The sequence below is a fragment of the Myotis brandtii genome, unplaced genomic scaffold (assembly GCF_000412655.1).
Source record: "Myotis brandtii unplaced genomic scaffold, ASM41265v1 scaffold29, whole genome shotgun sequence".
Classification (NCBI taxonomy): Eukaryota; Metazoa; Chordata; class Mammalia; order Chiroptera; family Vespertilionidae; genus Myotis; species Myotis brandtii.
The window spans coordinates 97,497-111,712 of NW_005361075.1; the positions used below are offsets into that span (position 1 = coordinate 97,497).

General features: G+C 42.6%; 1 protein-coding gene across 1 annotated transcript in view; it reads right to left on the reverse strand.

Moving 5' to 3' along the window:
• Window positions 1-14,216, reverse strand: part of NCKAP1L (NCK-associated protein 1-like) — a 46,809-nt gene that overhangs the window by 18,493 nt on the left and 14,100 nt on the right. Inside the window, exons 10-22 of the mRNA XM_005869112.2 lie at window positions 12,750-12,806; window positions 12,419-12,515; window positions 11,422-11,531; window positions 11,067-11,199; window positions 10,612-10,693; window positions 10,361-10,419; window positions 9,997-10,142; window positions 8,677-8,809; window positions 8,265-8,384; window positions 5,925-6,070; window positions 5,488-5,619; window positions 2,331-2,549; window positions 733-863 (exon numbers count right to left, since the gene is read on the reverse strand). Of these exons, the coding sequence (XP_005869174.1) occupies window positions 733-863; window positions 2,331-2,549; window positions 5,488-5,619; window positions 5,925-6,070; window positions 8,265-8,384; window positions 8,677-8,809; window positions 9,997-10,142; window positions 10,361-10,419; window positions 10,612-10,693; window positions 11,067-11,199; window positions 11,422-11,531; window positions 12,419-12,515; window positions 12,750-12,806 (1,565 nt within the window). The remainder of the gene's footprint in view (window positions 1-732; window positions 864-2,330; window positions 2,550-5,487; window positions 5,620-5,924; window positions 6,071-8,264; window positions 8,385-8,676; window positions 8,810-9,996; window positions 10,143-10,360; window positions 10,420-10,611; window positions 10,694-11,066; window positions 11,200-11,421; window positions 11,532-12,418; window positions 12,516-12,749; window positions 12,807-14,216) is intronic.

The window sequence follows — 14,216 nt, forward strand, 5'->3', positions numbered from 1 at the left end:
AGGGTGGGGCGGGAACTGAGAGGAGGGGAGTTATGGGGGGAAAAAAGAGGAACAAATGTAATAATCTGAACAATAAAGATTTAATTTTAAAAAAAATAATAATTCCAAGCATGAGAATATCCTCCTTACATTTATCTTTTACTCTTCATTATATGTATGTCCTACTATTTTATTCTTTGGGAAGATGGAAAAATAACTATTTACTACCCTTCAAAAAATAAATCATTTCAGGGACTGGAGTACCCCTGCCCCATTCCCAACTCCCCTCATTTTCTTTTTTTCCTTTTTCTTTTTTTCCCTCTTTTTAATATATTTTTACTGATTTCAGAGAGGGAGAGAGAGATAGAAACATCAATGATGAGAAAGAATCATTGAATGGCTGCCTCCTGCACACCCCACACTGGGGATGGAGCCCACAACCCAGGCATGTGCCCTGACCAGGAATCAAACCGTGACCTCCTGGTTCATAGGTCAATGCTCAACCACTGAGCCATTCTGGCCGGGCCTCCCCCTCATTTTCCCTCTCCACCTTCAACCACCAGGCCACTCCTCACTTCTGGGTCTTGCTTAGAATCTTTTTTATTGCCCCTAAAGTAGAATTTAGCAGAGATGCTGAGAGTTTAGAATGAGCTTCTGGGAAGATGAGAGAATTTAGATAAGGTCCATAGGCTGAGATACTGTATTGAGGGGAAAGACTCAGCTCCTAGATGAGGCAACTAGGCCTGGGCTTACCAGAGATGTCAGAGAACTCCTCTGCGCTGAAGTGTTGCTCCTCCTCTCTGGGGAGGCTGACGAAGGCCTGCATGGCTGGGGAGAGAATGATGGTCCCACTGCTTGCCTGTCTAAGCAGACTTTCTAGGTACCTAAAGGGTTGGCAAAGAAAGCACAAAAATTAGTGTTCAATCCCTTCTCCCTACCATTGCTCCCTACCACTACCACTGGGCTCAGGAAGAGAAACTCCACCAAAGGCTGGGGTGGAGAGAAGAGATTCAAAGAAGATGTAAAACACCCTAATTAACATCCCAAACCATTGGTGCAAAAACAACTAGCAGTAATGTAATTCCACCTTGCCTCTAATCTGCAGGGCTATCAAATGCACTCCCCTCCCTCAGCCCCTGCTCTTTTCCAGTTACTGCACTCCCCTCACCTTTGGCCTTCCTCTGTCAGGTAAGGCAAGCCCAAGATGACAAGAAAAAAGTTCCTACTAATTGGGCTCCTCTGAAATATACTTAGCCTCAATCTCTCCAGTGAGAATGTTGGACTGAAAACCTAGGATCTTGGAAGTGGATCTCAAGTCAAAGCGCCTGGACAGAGAGAAGCCCCAGGAACATGAGTCATCCAGTCTCCAAATATACCCTCCTGACCTCAGAGTAAGCTGAGAAGGCCTCCAGCCATTGTCAGCAGAGGAGGGCCTGGACAACCCATGCCACTCATCCAGGCACTAGCTCTGGGTTTATGTCTCAAGCTAACCACGGTGGACCAAACTCACTCACTAAATGTGATCTGTTTTTAAAATTTAAACAAGTTGTTCAAAAGTTTGAAACTGATGATGTCACATTAAAAATAAGGATTTACTAGCAGTTGGGCAGCGAGCAGGAGGAGCTAAGTGGCCGCTGCCCCCTTTAGAGAGGCATGCCTTCCCCAACTACCCAAAGTTCTCACCTAACCCACAACACCCAGGTCCCTTCCCTCCTGGGTCCTTGTTGGCATTTGTATTTGCAAACCTAGTCTGTCTTTCCCCCTACTCAAAGGGTTCTTTCCAGCCTTATTGCTGAGCTGATATTGGATTAAGAGCGCCACCCAGTGGCTTGGGGAGGTAGAAATCCAGCTCCTTTCTAACCTTAAATCTCAAAGGACATTTTGCTCCTACCTCTGGTTTTGGGGAGGAGGCCCCCTTCCTGTTAAGAGCAACCTACTAGGGAAATGGTCATGTCTGGGACTGAAAAGCTAGTGCTCCAGAGAGATAATGTTAGAATGGTTTTCAGAGGAAGAAGTTGGGTGAAAAGAGGAACAAGAGAACTTCAGAAAGAGGACGAAAGATCATTTGAAATTAAAACAGAATCCAGAAAAGGAAGGTCAGGAACTGGAAATTAACAGGAAAAGGTCTAACTGTTACAGAGTAGGTCAGTGGATGTTACATGGAAGATTAGAAAGAAACCTCATGGTGGACAGAAGGGAATCTGGGCTGCCTCACCCCCAGTCGTCAAACAGAAACAAGGTTTCATTTGAGGGCTTGTGACCCTAGGAGCTAAAATACTTGGATCTGAGTCCTGGTGTAAGGAAAAAGTGTAACAAAGAGGTAAGGCAGAGAGAGGATGAGCAACACTGACCAGTTTGTGTAGAGAGTGGTGATAGTCTGCTCCCCAATTGAGTCCAGTGGCTGTGTCTGCTGCAGGAGGGCATTGCGGATGACTCTGGAAACATCTGCACCCAAAATCTGGGCCAGTGACTGTATGAAACTGATGTATGCTTTGACTCCTGCCAATAGCTCAGAAGGCCTTGCAATCTCCTGAGTCGTGGCATTGTAGCCAGCCAAACACACAATGGCTCTAGGTGACAAAAATCATAATTACAATCAAAATGATAAACATAGTAACAGTTATCACATTTACACTGTGGTCCAGGTGCTGTGCTATGATTTCACTACATACATTATCTCATTTAAACCTCATAACAACCCAGTAACATAGATACAATTATTATCCCCATTTTACAGAGGAATAAACTAAGACACAGAGATAGTAAGTCACTTACTATCTGTGAAGACCACATAGCTGGTAAATGGCAGAGCTGGGACTTGAATCCAATAACATTTGATTCCTAACTATGCTCTTCTGCCTTCTCTGGAGAAATTAGGTCAGGTGGTAAAAGACCTGGGCTCCCAAATATCATCTAACTCTACCTGAGGGCTCATACCACCTGCATTCGCAGGACCAATCACTGTCAGAAATGGAAAACTAGCAATCCTTGGGAGTGCAGTGCTATTCCTTGTGGCCAAAGAGGATGCCAGAGCTGGATGAGGAGCATACTTGGCTGGCATGCAGCTATAGCCAACCCTAGAGAAGGTGGGATAACCATTCACACTGTGCCATAGGTCCTTCAAGAATATATGTTTGTTTTAGCATTGATCTTTTCATTGAAAAATTGATGAGATGCCATAGGAACTTAACTCTTGTTTATATGGTAAAACTAGAGGCCCAGTAACAAATTCGTGCACGGGTGGGGTCCAGCCAGCCCGCCCCAATGGGGGCCGATCGGGCTGGCTGGCAAAGGGGGGGGCACGTAGGAGGGTGGCCAGCAAGCCACACCCCCTATTGGGGTGGGGGTTGACCGGGGGCCAGGCCTGCTGGGGGAAGGGGCCACAGGCAGTTGGCGGGGGTGGGGGGGCGATCAGGGGCCCAATCGGGCCAGTTGGCCTCCCCTGTGTGCGTCATAGTGACCGGCTTTTATATACATAAATTGGTTCTTACATGTTGTTTCACTTGAAATCACAGAAACTACCAACTATGTTAAATGAGGACTTACTGTATTATTTTAGGGGCACACAGGAACACCCCTTCCCACTGTACCACCATTTCCTTCCAAAATACCTTCCTCAAGAACCTGAGAATTCAGTCCTAAGGCTTTTTCCCTTGTTAAAAGGTAGGGAAAGGAGAAACATAGCACTTTGTCAAAGCCTTTGTCAGTCATTTGCACCTCAACATGAATGAGTTAGTCAGATTCTTCCTAAAGCCACAGATATCTGGGGAGCTTTTTGTTTTGGTTTTGGGAAAAATATTTATGGTAGGGAAGAAGAAGGGAACAGGAGGGCCTGATCCCCAGAGAAACCACTTGAGGGGGAAAAATACAGACGGGACAGACTGGGGGCAAGACTAATCTATTTTATAATTTTCATTGATGCCAAACCTCCAGGCCAATGTTTGGGCTGTAGGAACAGTGATGTCAGTAAAGAAAGTATTTGAGATATTCAGGGAAAACTAGACTATCACACCCATGCCGCTCCAAGGCCTAGAAACCACTGCCAGCTTTTCTAGGTTTATACATGGACAATTATTGACTTGTCATCTTCTTGGTGTTGTTTATGCACCTGAGATACTTCTTTCCATATAGCTAGTGTATAGGATGAAAAAAAAAACAACTAAATTTGCTGTCACACAAGCAAAATCTAATTGAAAAATAATTTGCATCCCCTACAATGAAAACACAGACTCCTAACTATCTGCTCTCCTTCTGTCCTTGCTCTCTTAGTGCAGCCACAGTGATCCTATGGAAATACTGAGTGAAATCTTGTGCTGCTCTGCTCAAACCCTGCCATGGCTCCCCATCACAGTCAGAATAAAAGCCAAAGTCCTTACATTGACACAGAAGCATCTGCACAGTATGCCGCTCCTCCAGCCTCTCTAACCTCACGTCCTATCCATCTCCCCCTAGCTCCGTGGTCGGCAAACCGCGGCTCACAAGCCATATGCGGCTCTTTGGCCCCTTGAGTATTTTGTGGCTCTTCCACAAAATACCACGTGTGGGCGCACAAGTACAGTGCAATTGAAACTTCGTGGCCCATGCGCAGAAGTCGGTATTTTGTGGAAGAGCCACACTCAAGGGGCCAAAGAGACGCATGTGGCTCCCGAGCCGCGGTTTGCCAAGCCGCAGTTTGCCGACCGCTGCCCTAGCTCATTCTATTCCATGAACTGGCCACACTGATCTCCTCCATGTCCCCTGAACATACCAGGCAAGCTCCCCCACTAGAAGGCAAGCTTTTGGGAGTAGGGAATTTTATGTTCTGTATACTGCTGTATTAACAGCTTCTTGAACACTGCTTGTTCAATAAAAATTTGTTGAATGAATGACTGAATATACTACATATTCCCAAAGAAAACATAGAATATTAGGAGATTGTTTGCAATAACTCTTCTCCTCACTCCCCTAATTGCTAACTATAGTGCCCAATTCCAATATAAGGAATGTTCCTCCTACTTTGGGGGCAAGGGGTAAAGAAATGAGGGGTAAAGTGGAGGGGAAAGAATCAATTTTATGGAGGCCTATTATACATATGTATGTCAGGAACTTTGCACTCATTATAATCTCTACCAATTCTCAATTACAGGTAATTCTCAATTCTCTGTCTATAAAATAAATATCATTATCCTTACTTTACAGGGTAGGAAACTAAGGCCCAAACAAGTTGAATAACCTACTCGAGTGTCTTAGCTAATAACTAGGATCTCAACACAGTTGTGCTGACTGCAAAGGCTCTGCTCATTCTTCTAAACCAGTGGTGATCAACTCTGGCTGTTCATCAAACCCACCTGTAGAAGTTTGGTGTTCTTTTTTGTTTATTCCCTTTTAATAGAGATTCTTGGGAACTTATGCCAGATTGACGGCATCAAAATTTCTAGGTGTAGCATGACCACCAAGATGAATCTAATGGAATCCAACTTTGAAAATGAACACACTATACAAACTTAGAAGACAAGGAAAGAGTGATACCTGTTGAGTCTGGCCTCCAGATGGCTGCTGAGATACTCAGAAGGGAATATGGTGTGTTCAAATACAGAGAAGCTGTGTACATGATTCATTGTCAGTGCCAGTTCTGTCAAGTTTACATGTAGCTTGTCCATGCTGCGTAAAATTGAGAAAGTATAATGAGCCTTGATTATGGGTCTGGCTCTACCTGCTATTATCTGGGAAGGATTTGTCGGGCCATGACCTTCAGACCCCTTTCATCTGCTAGGAACACTCAGCCTAGGACAGTACACATTGATACCAGCTACAAAGGCAAAGTAGAAAATTCACATTTCAGTGCTGTTCCATATGTCATTCCTCACCACCACTCCTGAATTCTTTTGCTGTATCACCTTCCCTCTTCCCAGTTCTCCCTTCTTTGATGCAGTGCCCATTTGGTCCTCTAGAGCCCAGATCCTCACTTGGTGACAATGCTGCGGTTCTTCCGGTGACTCTCAGCTCCTGGCTTTTCCCTCTCAGGCTCTCCTTTTTTGGGCGTCTGCCTCTGCTTCATGGTTTTCTTGTTCTTGGCCTTGCTGATGGTAGTAGCAGAGTGCTTAGGCAGAAGCTTTAGAAAAAAACACCAGTGAATAAAGAAATGAGATTAGTTCCTAAACCTGCCAAGTAGCCCATCTAACAATTATAAAAAGGTTCCTCCATGATTGTCTGTCCTTTTATTTTTCTGCCTTTCTCTCTTTCCTCCCAGTATTTGTTTCTCTAATGGGGGCCTATTTACAAAGTGCTCACCTCTTTTCGTTTTTATTAAATATCTCCCCATGTTTCAGCGCAAAGTCTTAACATGGCCATGTCTTTCAGGGATCAGATCCTCAATCCCCTACCCACATCTGAAAGAGAGTCTTTCCTAATGGAAAAAGTCAAGTAAAAAGAATGCAATCTAAGAGCTCCACTCAACTGCACTTTCTAGGGTCTTCCAACCTAGAAGTTAGTTGGGGTTTTTTGCTGTTATGGAACAACCATCCCACTTGCTGCATTCCTTCATATACTGTCCAGTGGAGACAGTAACCCACACTACCACAGCCCACCGAAAACTCAGAGCTCACAATGTGGCCAGCTCTCTCTTTCTACTTCTTTTCTTTCTTTCTTTTTTTTTTAAATATAGATATTTTATTGATTTTTTGCAGAGAGGAAGGGAGAGGGATAGAGAGTTAGAAACATCCATGAGAGAGAAACATCGACTAGCTGCCTCCTGCACACCCCCTACTGGGGATGTGCCCGCAACCAAGGTACATGCCCTTGACTGGAATCGAACCTGGGACCTTTCAGTCCGCAGGCCGACGCTCTATCCACCAAGCCAAACCGGTTAGGGCTCTTTCTTTTTTTAAAATAAGATACCATATTTATTGCTAGCTAGTTTAAACATCAGTTCTGGATCTCTTTTCTTCAGATAGATATCCCAGTTATCCATACAGAAAATCTAAGATAGACCTTACTGTTCCAAAAAAATCAAGTCCACCTTGATAGACAAAGATGTGTCAACCTTGAAATCATGTGAAAATGTCTGTGATACATTGCAAAATTAATGCCAAAAAATGTAATTCTGTTAGTTATGGCAATATCATTAATTAATCATTCAAATGTGTAACTTTGGAAGGACCAATATTCATTTTGCAAAAGTTCTGGGGGGTGTGAAAACCACTGCTCACATGTTTTAGTCATCCTGATTCAGCAATGAGCAAAACTTTGTCCTTTGCATGTAGTAACTATTCAAATTGAGTGATGAATATATCCATAAATGTACTTGCTTGCACATCTTCCTTGCATTAATTACTTAAATGTCTTTTAAACATGTGTTTTTCCTCTTTTTCCCTTAAACTTGGAAATTCCCCTAGGGCAGGGACTGTATGCCTTCCTTCCAGGACCCCATCCCAAAAAGTACCCAATAAGTACCAAATAATGTAACAGCTAACATCTATTGAGAGTTATATACCAAATATGTAACATACTTTATTTCATTTAATCTTTATGATACCTCTATGAAGAAACTATTTTATCCCCATTTTACAAATAAGAAAATATAAAGGTTATGTAATAATATAACTGTGCATATGTGTACACACACACACACACACACACACACAACCTGGATCCCCTTCTGCCAAAGTTGCTTCAAAGCCTGTCTCAAACCCAGGAAGGGTGGGTAGTCTGGGCATCCTAAAAGACTCCAGGGCAACAGTAAAACAAGTTCCTCATTCTCAAGCTTTCTGAAATTTAGGTTGAGCTAATCATGACCAGGTGCTATGAGTCAGTGAAGGGAGGGGAGGGGAGAGAAAAACAAGCAGGCAAAAACAAGAAAGCAGCCCTGAGGATAAACACAGAGGAGGTGCCTAAAAATATTCAGACAGCCACAGATTAGATTGCACATAGATAGAAAGGTGAGACGAGACAGGTGATCTAGGGGCCACTGTCCAAGTATATGAACACAAGACAGGGAGAAGGGAAGTAAATTAGAATGTTAACTCATCTCTCAGAACTCTACAAATGACAGCACAGATTTTGTTGGAGTGCAGCTGTTCAAATAAGTATTTTTAGATACCTCTATCTAGTCCTACGGGAGTAAAGACTTAAGGGACTACACTAAGAAAAGAATCCTACCATAAACTCAAGTACACCGAAGCTCTAGCTCTACTTGAGAGAAAGGGTCTAGAGAACTTGACAATTGATGAGAATAAAAAGGTAGTTAGAGAGAAAGACACAGAGGAATGGCAAAGGGGAAATTTCTACAGGGAGAGGACCGAACCTACCTGCTCACTCAAGTTTCGCTGCTCAGCACAGATCTCCAGGACACAGTTACTGGTCTGCTTGGCCAACTCTTCCAGGAAGGAGTTGCAGTGATGAAGGCCATGGTTCTTCAGGTGGGGGTACTTTGGGAAAGAGGAACCCCGGAAAAAATTATCATCACCAGGAGAGTCACTTCTTCCTCATAATACTGCTCTGCTCCTCTGACCTGAGCTATCTACCTCTTCTACAGAAAAGGAATCTGAAACCCAAGAGAGAACATAGTCTACATAAAGCTGAGACACTTGGGGACTCATATCACATACCTATGTTTGTGCCCTTCTTGGGACCAAAATCAACCCTTGGAATTGTGTTTTGAGGGAATACGAATGAGATGTGATTGGAGAGATAACAGGGTTTGGAGTTCAGGGTACCCACCTCCTCTGGGCACATCTCATGAGTGCAGTGAACAAAATGAGCACAAATTAGGGGGAAGGCAATGGCATAACGCAACATGGTAGGTTCCTCCAGGGTCATAGCAAACATCTTCTCAAAGGTACGGAGATGAAAGCTGCAGAAAAAAAGGGAAGGAGACTTAAACCAAGGTTTAGGTCACTTTGAAGTGGAGACAGTATTCATTCTTTCAACAAATATCTGTTGATATTCATCACTCCCTTTTTAATTTTCCTACCCTTAAGGTAGACAGGAACTCAAGAAACAACCCTTTCAGACTCTTATACTGGACTCAAGAGCAGTTTAGGGCTAATTTTCTTCCCTTTCTTTATACAAAATTTGCTATTCCTCCCGCAGAATCTCTGCATAATTTGGGCCATTCCCCCTAATTTAGAAGTGTTTCAGTACTACTGATTCACATTACTCCAAAATTGGACACTCGGGCTCTAAAAAACTTTCTCAGATTAATTCCATGAGATTGATCTTTCCTCAACCTACATTCTCTGAATACCATACACTCTTTTTACACTTTCTTACATCTGCAAATATTATGATGTTCCTTTCACACATGGGTGTTATATCTCTCCATCTATATTCAACGCAGAGAGAAGAGACAACATGCTGTGTTGTTTGTTTGATCGGCTCAATGGGTAAAATTATGTACAAGGTCACTTAATAAATGATACTAAGAAAGACAAACTAGTTTTTATTCTCCAAATGCCTTATTCTCCAGCCCTTTTGATTATTTTCAGTTCTCCCCACTAAACCCCCAAATTTTGCATGTCTCTACTAAATCACAATAACCTAAGAATAAAAGAAGGTTCCAAAGATAACAGTGCAAAAAAAAGATATATTGATGAATTATCCTAGAAAAAGGAAGGCTGTGTAAAGTCCAAATGGTTTTCCTAAAGAAAGCCAGAACAAAAGGGAATTAGCCTCACATTCCTATTACTAAGTAGAAGCTGGAATGAGTAACCTGAGGAGTTTGAGCATCTGCATTTAAGGAAATCTCAAAAAAAACAAAAAACAAGACTTTCCCATCTGTCTAGTGGTTCTCAACCTGTGGGTCGCGAACAATGAAAATACATCCTGCATATCAGATATTTACATTATGATTCATAACAGTAGCAAAATTACAGTTATGAAGTAGCAACGAAAATAATTTTATGGTTGGGGGTCACCACAACATGAGGAACTGTATTAAAGGGTCGCGGCATTAGGAAGGTTGAGAACCACTCTAGGGCAATTACAGAGGCCATGCAAGAGATCAGGTGAACTGACAAAGAGCTCTGAATCAGGACATACCAGAAAGTAGACAAATCAGATGTTTCCACCAGCATTTTCTCTACTGAATCCAGCATTCGGGAGTGAAAAACAATAAGGTTCATCACCTTGGCTAAATCAGGGTTCTCATGCAAGTGCAGGGGAGCCTTAGCCACACTGGTGTATGCCTATGGTTGGAGTTGGGGAAAAGGGTGGAGAAAAACAAGATAAATGAAAGGAAAAAAAACAGCCTTGGAGCTACAGTTTGGCTGTGGTTTTTCCTGTCCAATTAACAGTTTTCAATGTTGAATCACTCCATATAGCAGATCTTAGGAGATAAAAAGAGAAGGGATTATGGAGGAGGGAGAACCTGAGAATGGGGAGTCATTAACAGGAACAGATTTACCTGTAGGCGAAACCAGTCCAGTCTCAATCCAGAGAATTCAAATTTTTCTCCATTATCAACTGCAAGAAAAATGAAAGAAGTTTAAAAGGAAATAATAAAGCAGCACTCTATATCCAACTATATAGAATGGCAGATGCTCTTTGGAGTCATCTTGTCCCATTCCCTGGCTCAAGAGATCAATATTTCTAGAGGGAAAAAGAAAGATGTTCACCCTCACATATACCCTGCCTCCTCCACTTCCCTCCAGTTACCTTGTTTGAGATTCAGAGAAGAGAGAGTACTGACGAATGAGGACATGATAATGGACTCCTCCTCAGGACACACTGACAGGTTCTAAGAGAGAAGGTGGAGTTACCATCAAATGCACATATGTTTTACGAGGATAGAAATGAGGACCACAAGGTTCAGTCAGTGTATGCAGATAGAAAGAATTATTAAGTACCACAAACAGAAAGAACCAAGCAAAAGATGGAGGAAACTTCCTGGGTTCCCTGCCCTGCTAACACCTAATTTCTCTTTATTTTTCTCTCCTATTTCTGTGTAGGTTCACCTTGGGGGCAGTAGGGGGAGATTATTAGTCTTTCTTTTTTCTCTTAACAAATGTAGAGGGGGAAATCACACTTTTTGAGATTCAGCCAGGGTGTTCTCCAGGGGAAATGACTAGGGATCACCCTGAAATTTCCAAAGTATAATCAATTAAACATACTTGAATGATGTCACTGAGCACAAGAGCATCAAATCTGGCCAGGTACTGGAGGTGGTATTGCTGTAGCACTTTGATGTGTCTTCGGACCAGTGCCCTAATCTCCTCCAACAAGAAAAGCAGTTCTGCGATGCTCCTACAAAGACAATGATGAGAACGGAGAGATGTATGAGACTAGAAATATGAACTGAGAAAAGACAGTGATAACAGGGTGGGAACAGAGGTTTCCTAAGGTCATTTGATGCCTCCCTGTCCCTTTTCTCAGTCCATTTAAGGTCAAGATTTTGAGGTCATTTGATGCCTGTCCCTTTTCTCAGTCCATTTAAGGTCAAGATTTTTAACCATGTCAAGTACTAACGAGTCAGTGTAGTCCTCAGGTGTCTTTGTCTTGGTGACATTTTCCATGTGACGAACCAGCCAAGTGACCTCATCACGAATGAAGGACAGGGCCATGAAAGTATAAAGGGCCTAAGGAGAAGACAGGGACTATGAGAATTTCCAACTTTAAAAATGGATTTCAAAGCACAGAGAAAACTATCATAATATGTATATGGATACAATTGTGTAGCCACATCAACAATAGTGTCCAATAAACACAGAGACCCACAGAAAACTATGTGGCACAGAATCAGACATGTACATATATAATAAAAGCGTAATAGCCTAATTAGACCGGACAGCCGAATGACCTTCCGGACGTCATTCCAGACATCGTTCTGGACAAAGCCGCTGCAACGGGGACTGAGGCAGAGGCGGTTAGGGGCAATCAGGCAGGCAGGAGAGCAGTTAGGGGTGATCAGGTAGGCAGGCAAGTGGTTAGGGGCAATCAGGCAAGTAGTTAGGGGTGATGAGGCAGGCAGGCAGGCAGGCGAGCGGTTAGGATCCAGTGGTCCCGGATTGTGAGAGGGATGTCCCCCAAGGGGTCCCGGATTGAGAGAGGGTACAGGCCAGGCTGAGGAACACCCCCCCCCCGCGCATGAATTTAGTGCACTGGGCCTCTAGTGTAGATGTATTGACATTAGCTCACAGTCAATCCTCTTTCCTCCCTATCAAATTAAATTTTAGAAAAATTTATTAGACATTATGTGATTTTTAAAAAGCAAGTTCTGTCTTCAATTAGTTCATACTCAAATAGAGGATAAGTACACAAATACTAAAATAAATGATGTGCTATGATAGTGCTCAAAAAAGAGATACAAGAAGTCTGGGGTACTCCAAGAAGATTCGATGGGATTAGCTTATACAAATACAAATAGATATCAGAAGACTCAGAAATGCAAAAATTCATGAATGCCAAGTCACTTCCCACATAGAGTCTTTATCATCATTTCCCTCCCAACATTTCTTTTTCTTACCTTGGGACCCAGTAGTCCTGGTTCATCAGTTAACACAGTCTCTAGCTCCTTCACTGCCATCCGCAGAAATTGACGTCGTTGACAGTGAAACTGGCCACTGAGAAACAAAAGTGGACATGAGAACATGGCCTCACCCACCCTTAAAAGCTCTCCAAAGGCAGAGGAAGACTCAATGCTACAGTTAGACTTTGTAAGAAAACACAAGAATCTGAGAGTAGCAGCAAGTTCTTGGGTTGAGGCAATAAGACTGTTCAGAAACTGGGGGTAAGAACAAAGACTAGAAGAGATTCCCATTCCATCCCCTCTTGGAGAATCCACCCCCCACCTTTACCTGTTCGCAATTACATGTTCCTTGCTTTCCTTTATGTCTGCCACTCGCTTGCCATACCTGAGGATTGACACAAGCACAGCAGGGTTGACCATACCACTGGTCAGAGGCCTTGTCCCACCTTCCCAGTCCTCAGAGATGCCAAACTACAGCCTGGGGCACATGGGCAGTCCTCACTGTCAGGGTCTTTGCAAACCCTACTTTAACCCTGGCCCATTAATTAGTAAGAGACTTATAGGGCTGAGAGACCATTCAGTTCCCTTCATTATTTTGCAGATGAATAAAATAATACCTTGGGGGGCGGGGGGCGAGGAGGGGGAAATGACTTGCCCAAGATCAAATAGGGTTTTAATGGCAAAGCTGGGAGTAGACTCCTTGTCCTATGCTCCTGCCTTGACACTTTGAAGACAAAGTACTCTTCCAGGTTTGATGGAGATAAAAACAGCAGTACATAAATATGACACAGACTCTGCTCTCAAGTAAAACAGTTACTCTAGCTCTACCTTGGATCCCATTCCTACCCCACCCCTCACCTCTTAGAATTTAACTTTATCAGTTATCCCTTTGTCACTTAAATCGCTCCCTCCCCACTGGCTTATTCTCTTACCCCAACAAATAAGTTCAAAACCTCCCTTATTCTAAAAAAACCCTCGCTTGACCATGACAATCTACTAAACTTTGGCTGTTCTCCCACACCACCAAACTCATCCAAAGGAACATCTATGTTCTTTTTACTTCTTTACCTTTCACCCTTGAACCCCACAAACCTTTGACACTAAACAAATTGCTCTCTCTAAGGTCAATGTGAACCCTGGAATCCCCAAATTAAGTGGTCTTTTCATTGTCCTTGGTCTGTATGTAATATTTTACTTTCCTCACAATATCTCTTTTTTTCTATGAGTGACCTGTGCTCCAAAACCCTACATTATATTAGGCTCTTTGCTCTCTATGTTCCTCATATCTGTCTTCTCTTGTCCTCTATCACTGTTGCCACCACATTAGTCGAACTTCATAACCTTTCATTTCCCTTCTCCAAACCACACCCTTATTGAATTTAGCACACAATCAAAGAAATTTAAAGCTGGAAAGTATCTTAATTAAATCAGGATTCAACTCCACTGGCAAATAATTATTTCACCCACTACACAGTACGATGTAGAGACAGGATTAAGAGTTGAAAAATCTAGAATTACTTCCTAATTACACCTCTTAACTGAATGACATTTAGACTGTTTTCATTTTATCATTTATTTTAAAGGATATAAATACTTATACCTGCTTATAAGTATTATGAAGATCAAATTATATCATTTATGCCAAAGGCTCCCTAAACTATAAACCTTATGTGTTAGTTGTTATTCTTAGTGATGGGGAACTGAACATTAGTCAAACATCCCTTCTAATCCTCAGATTGGTAATCATTAGAAAGTTTTCTATATATCTAGATCTATCTAGGTATACAGATATAGC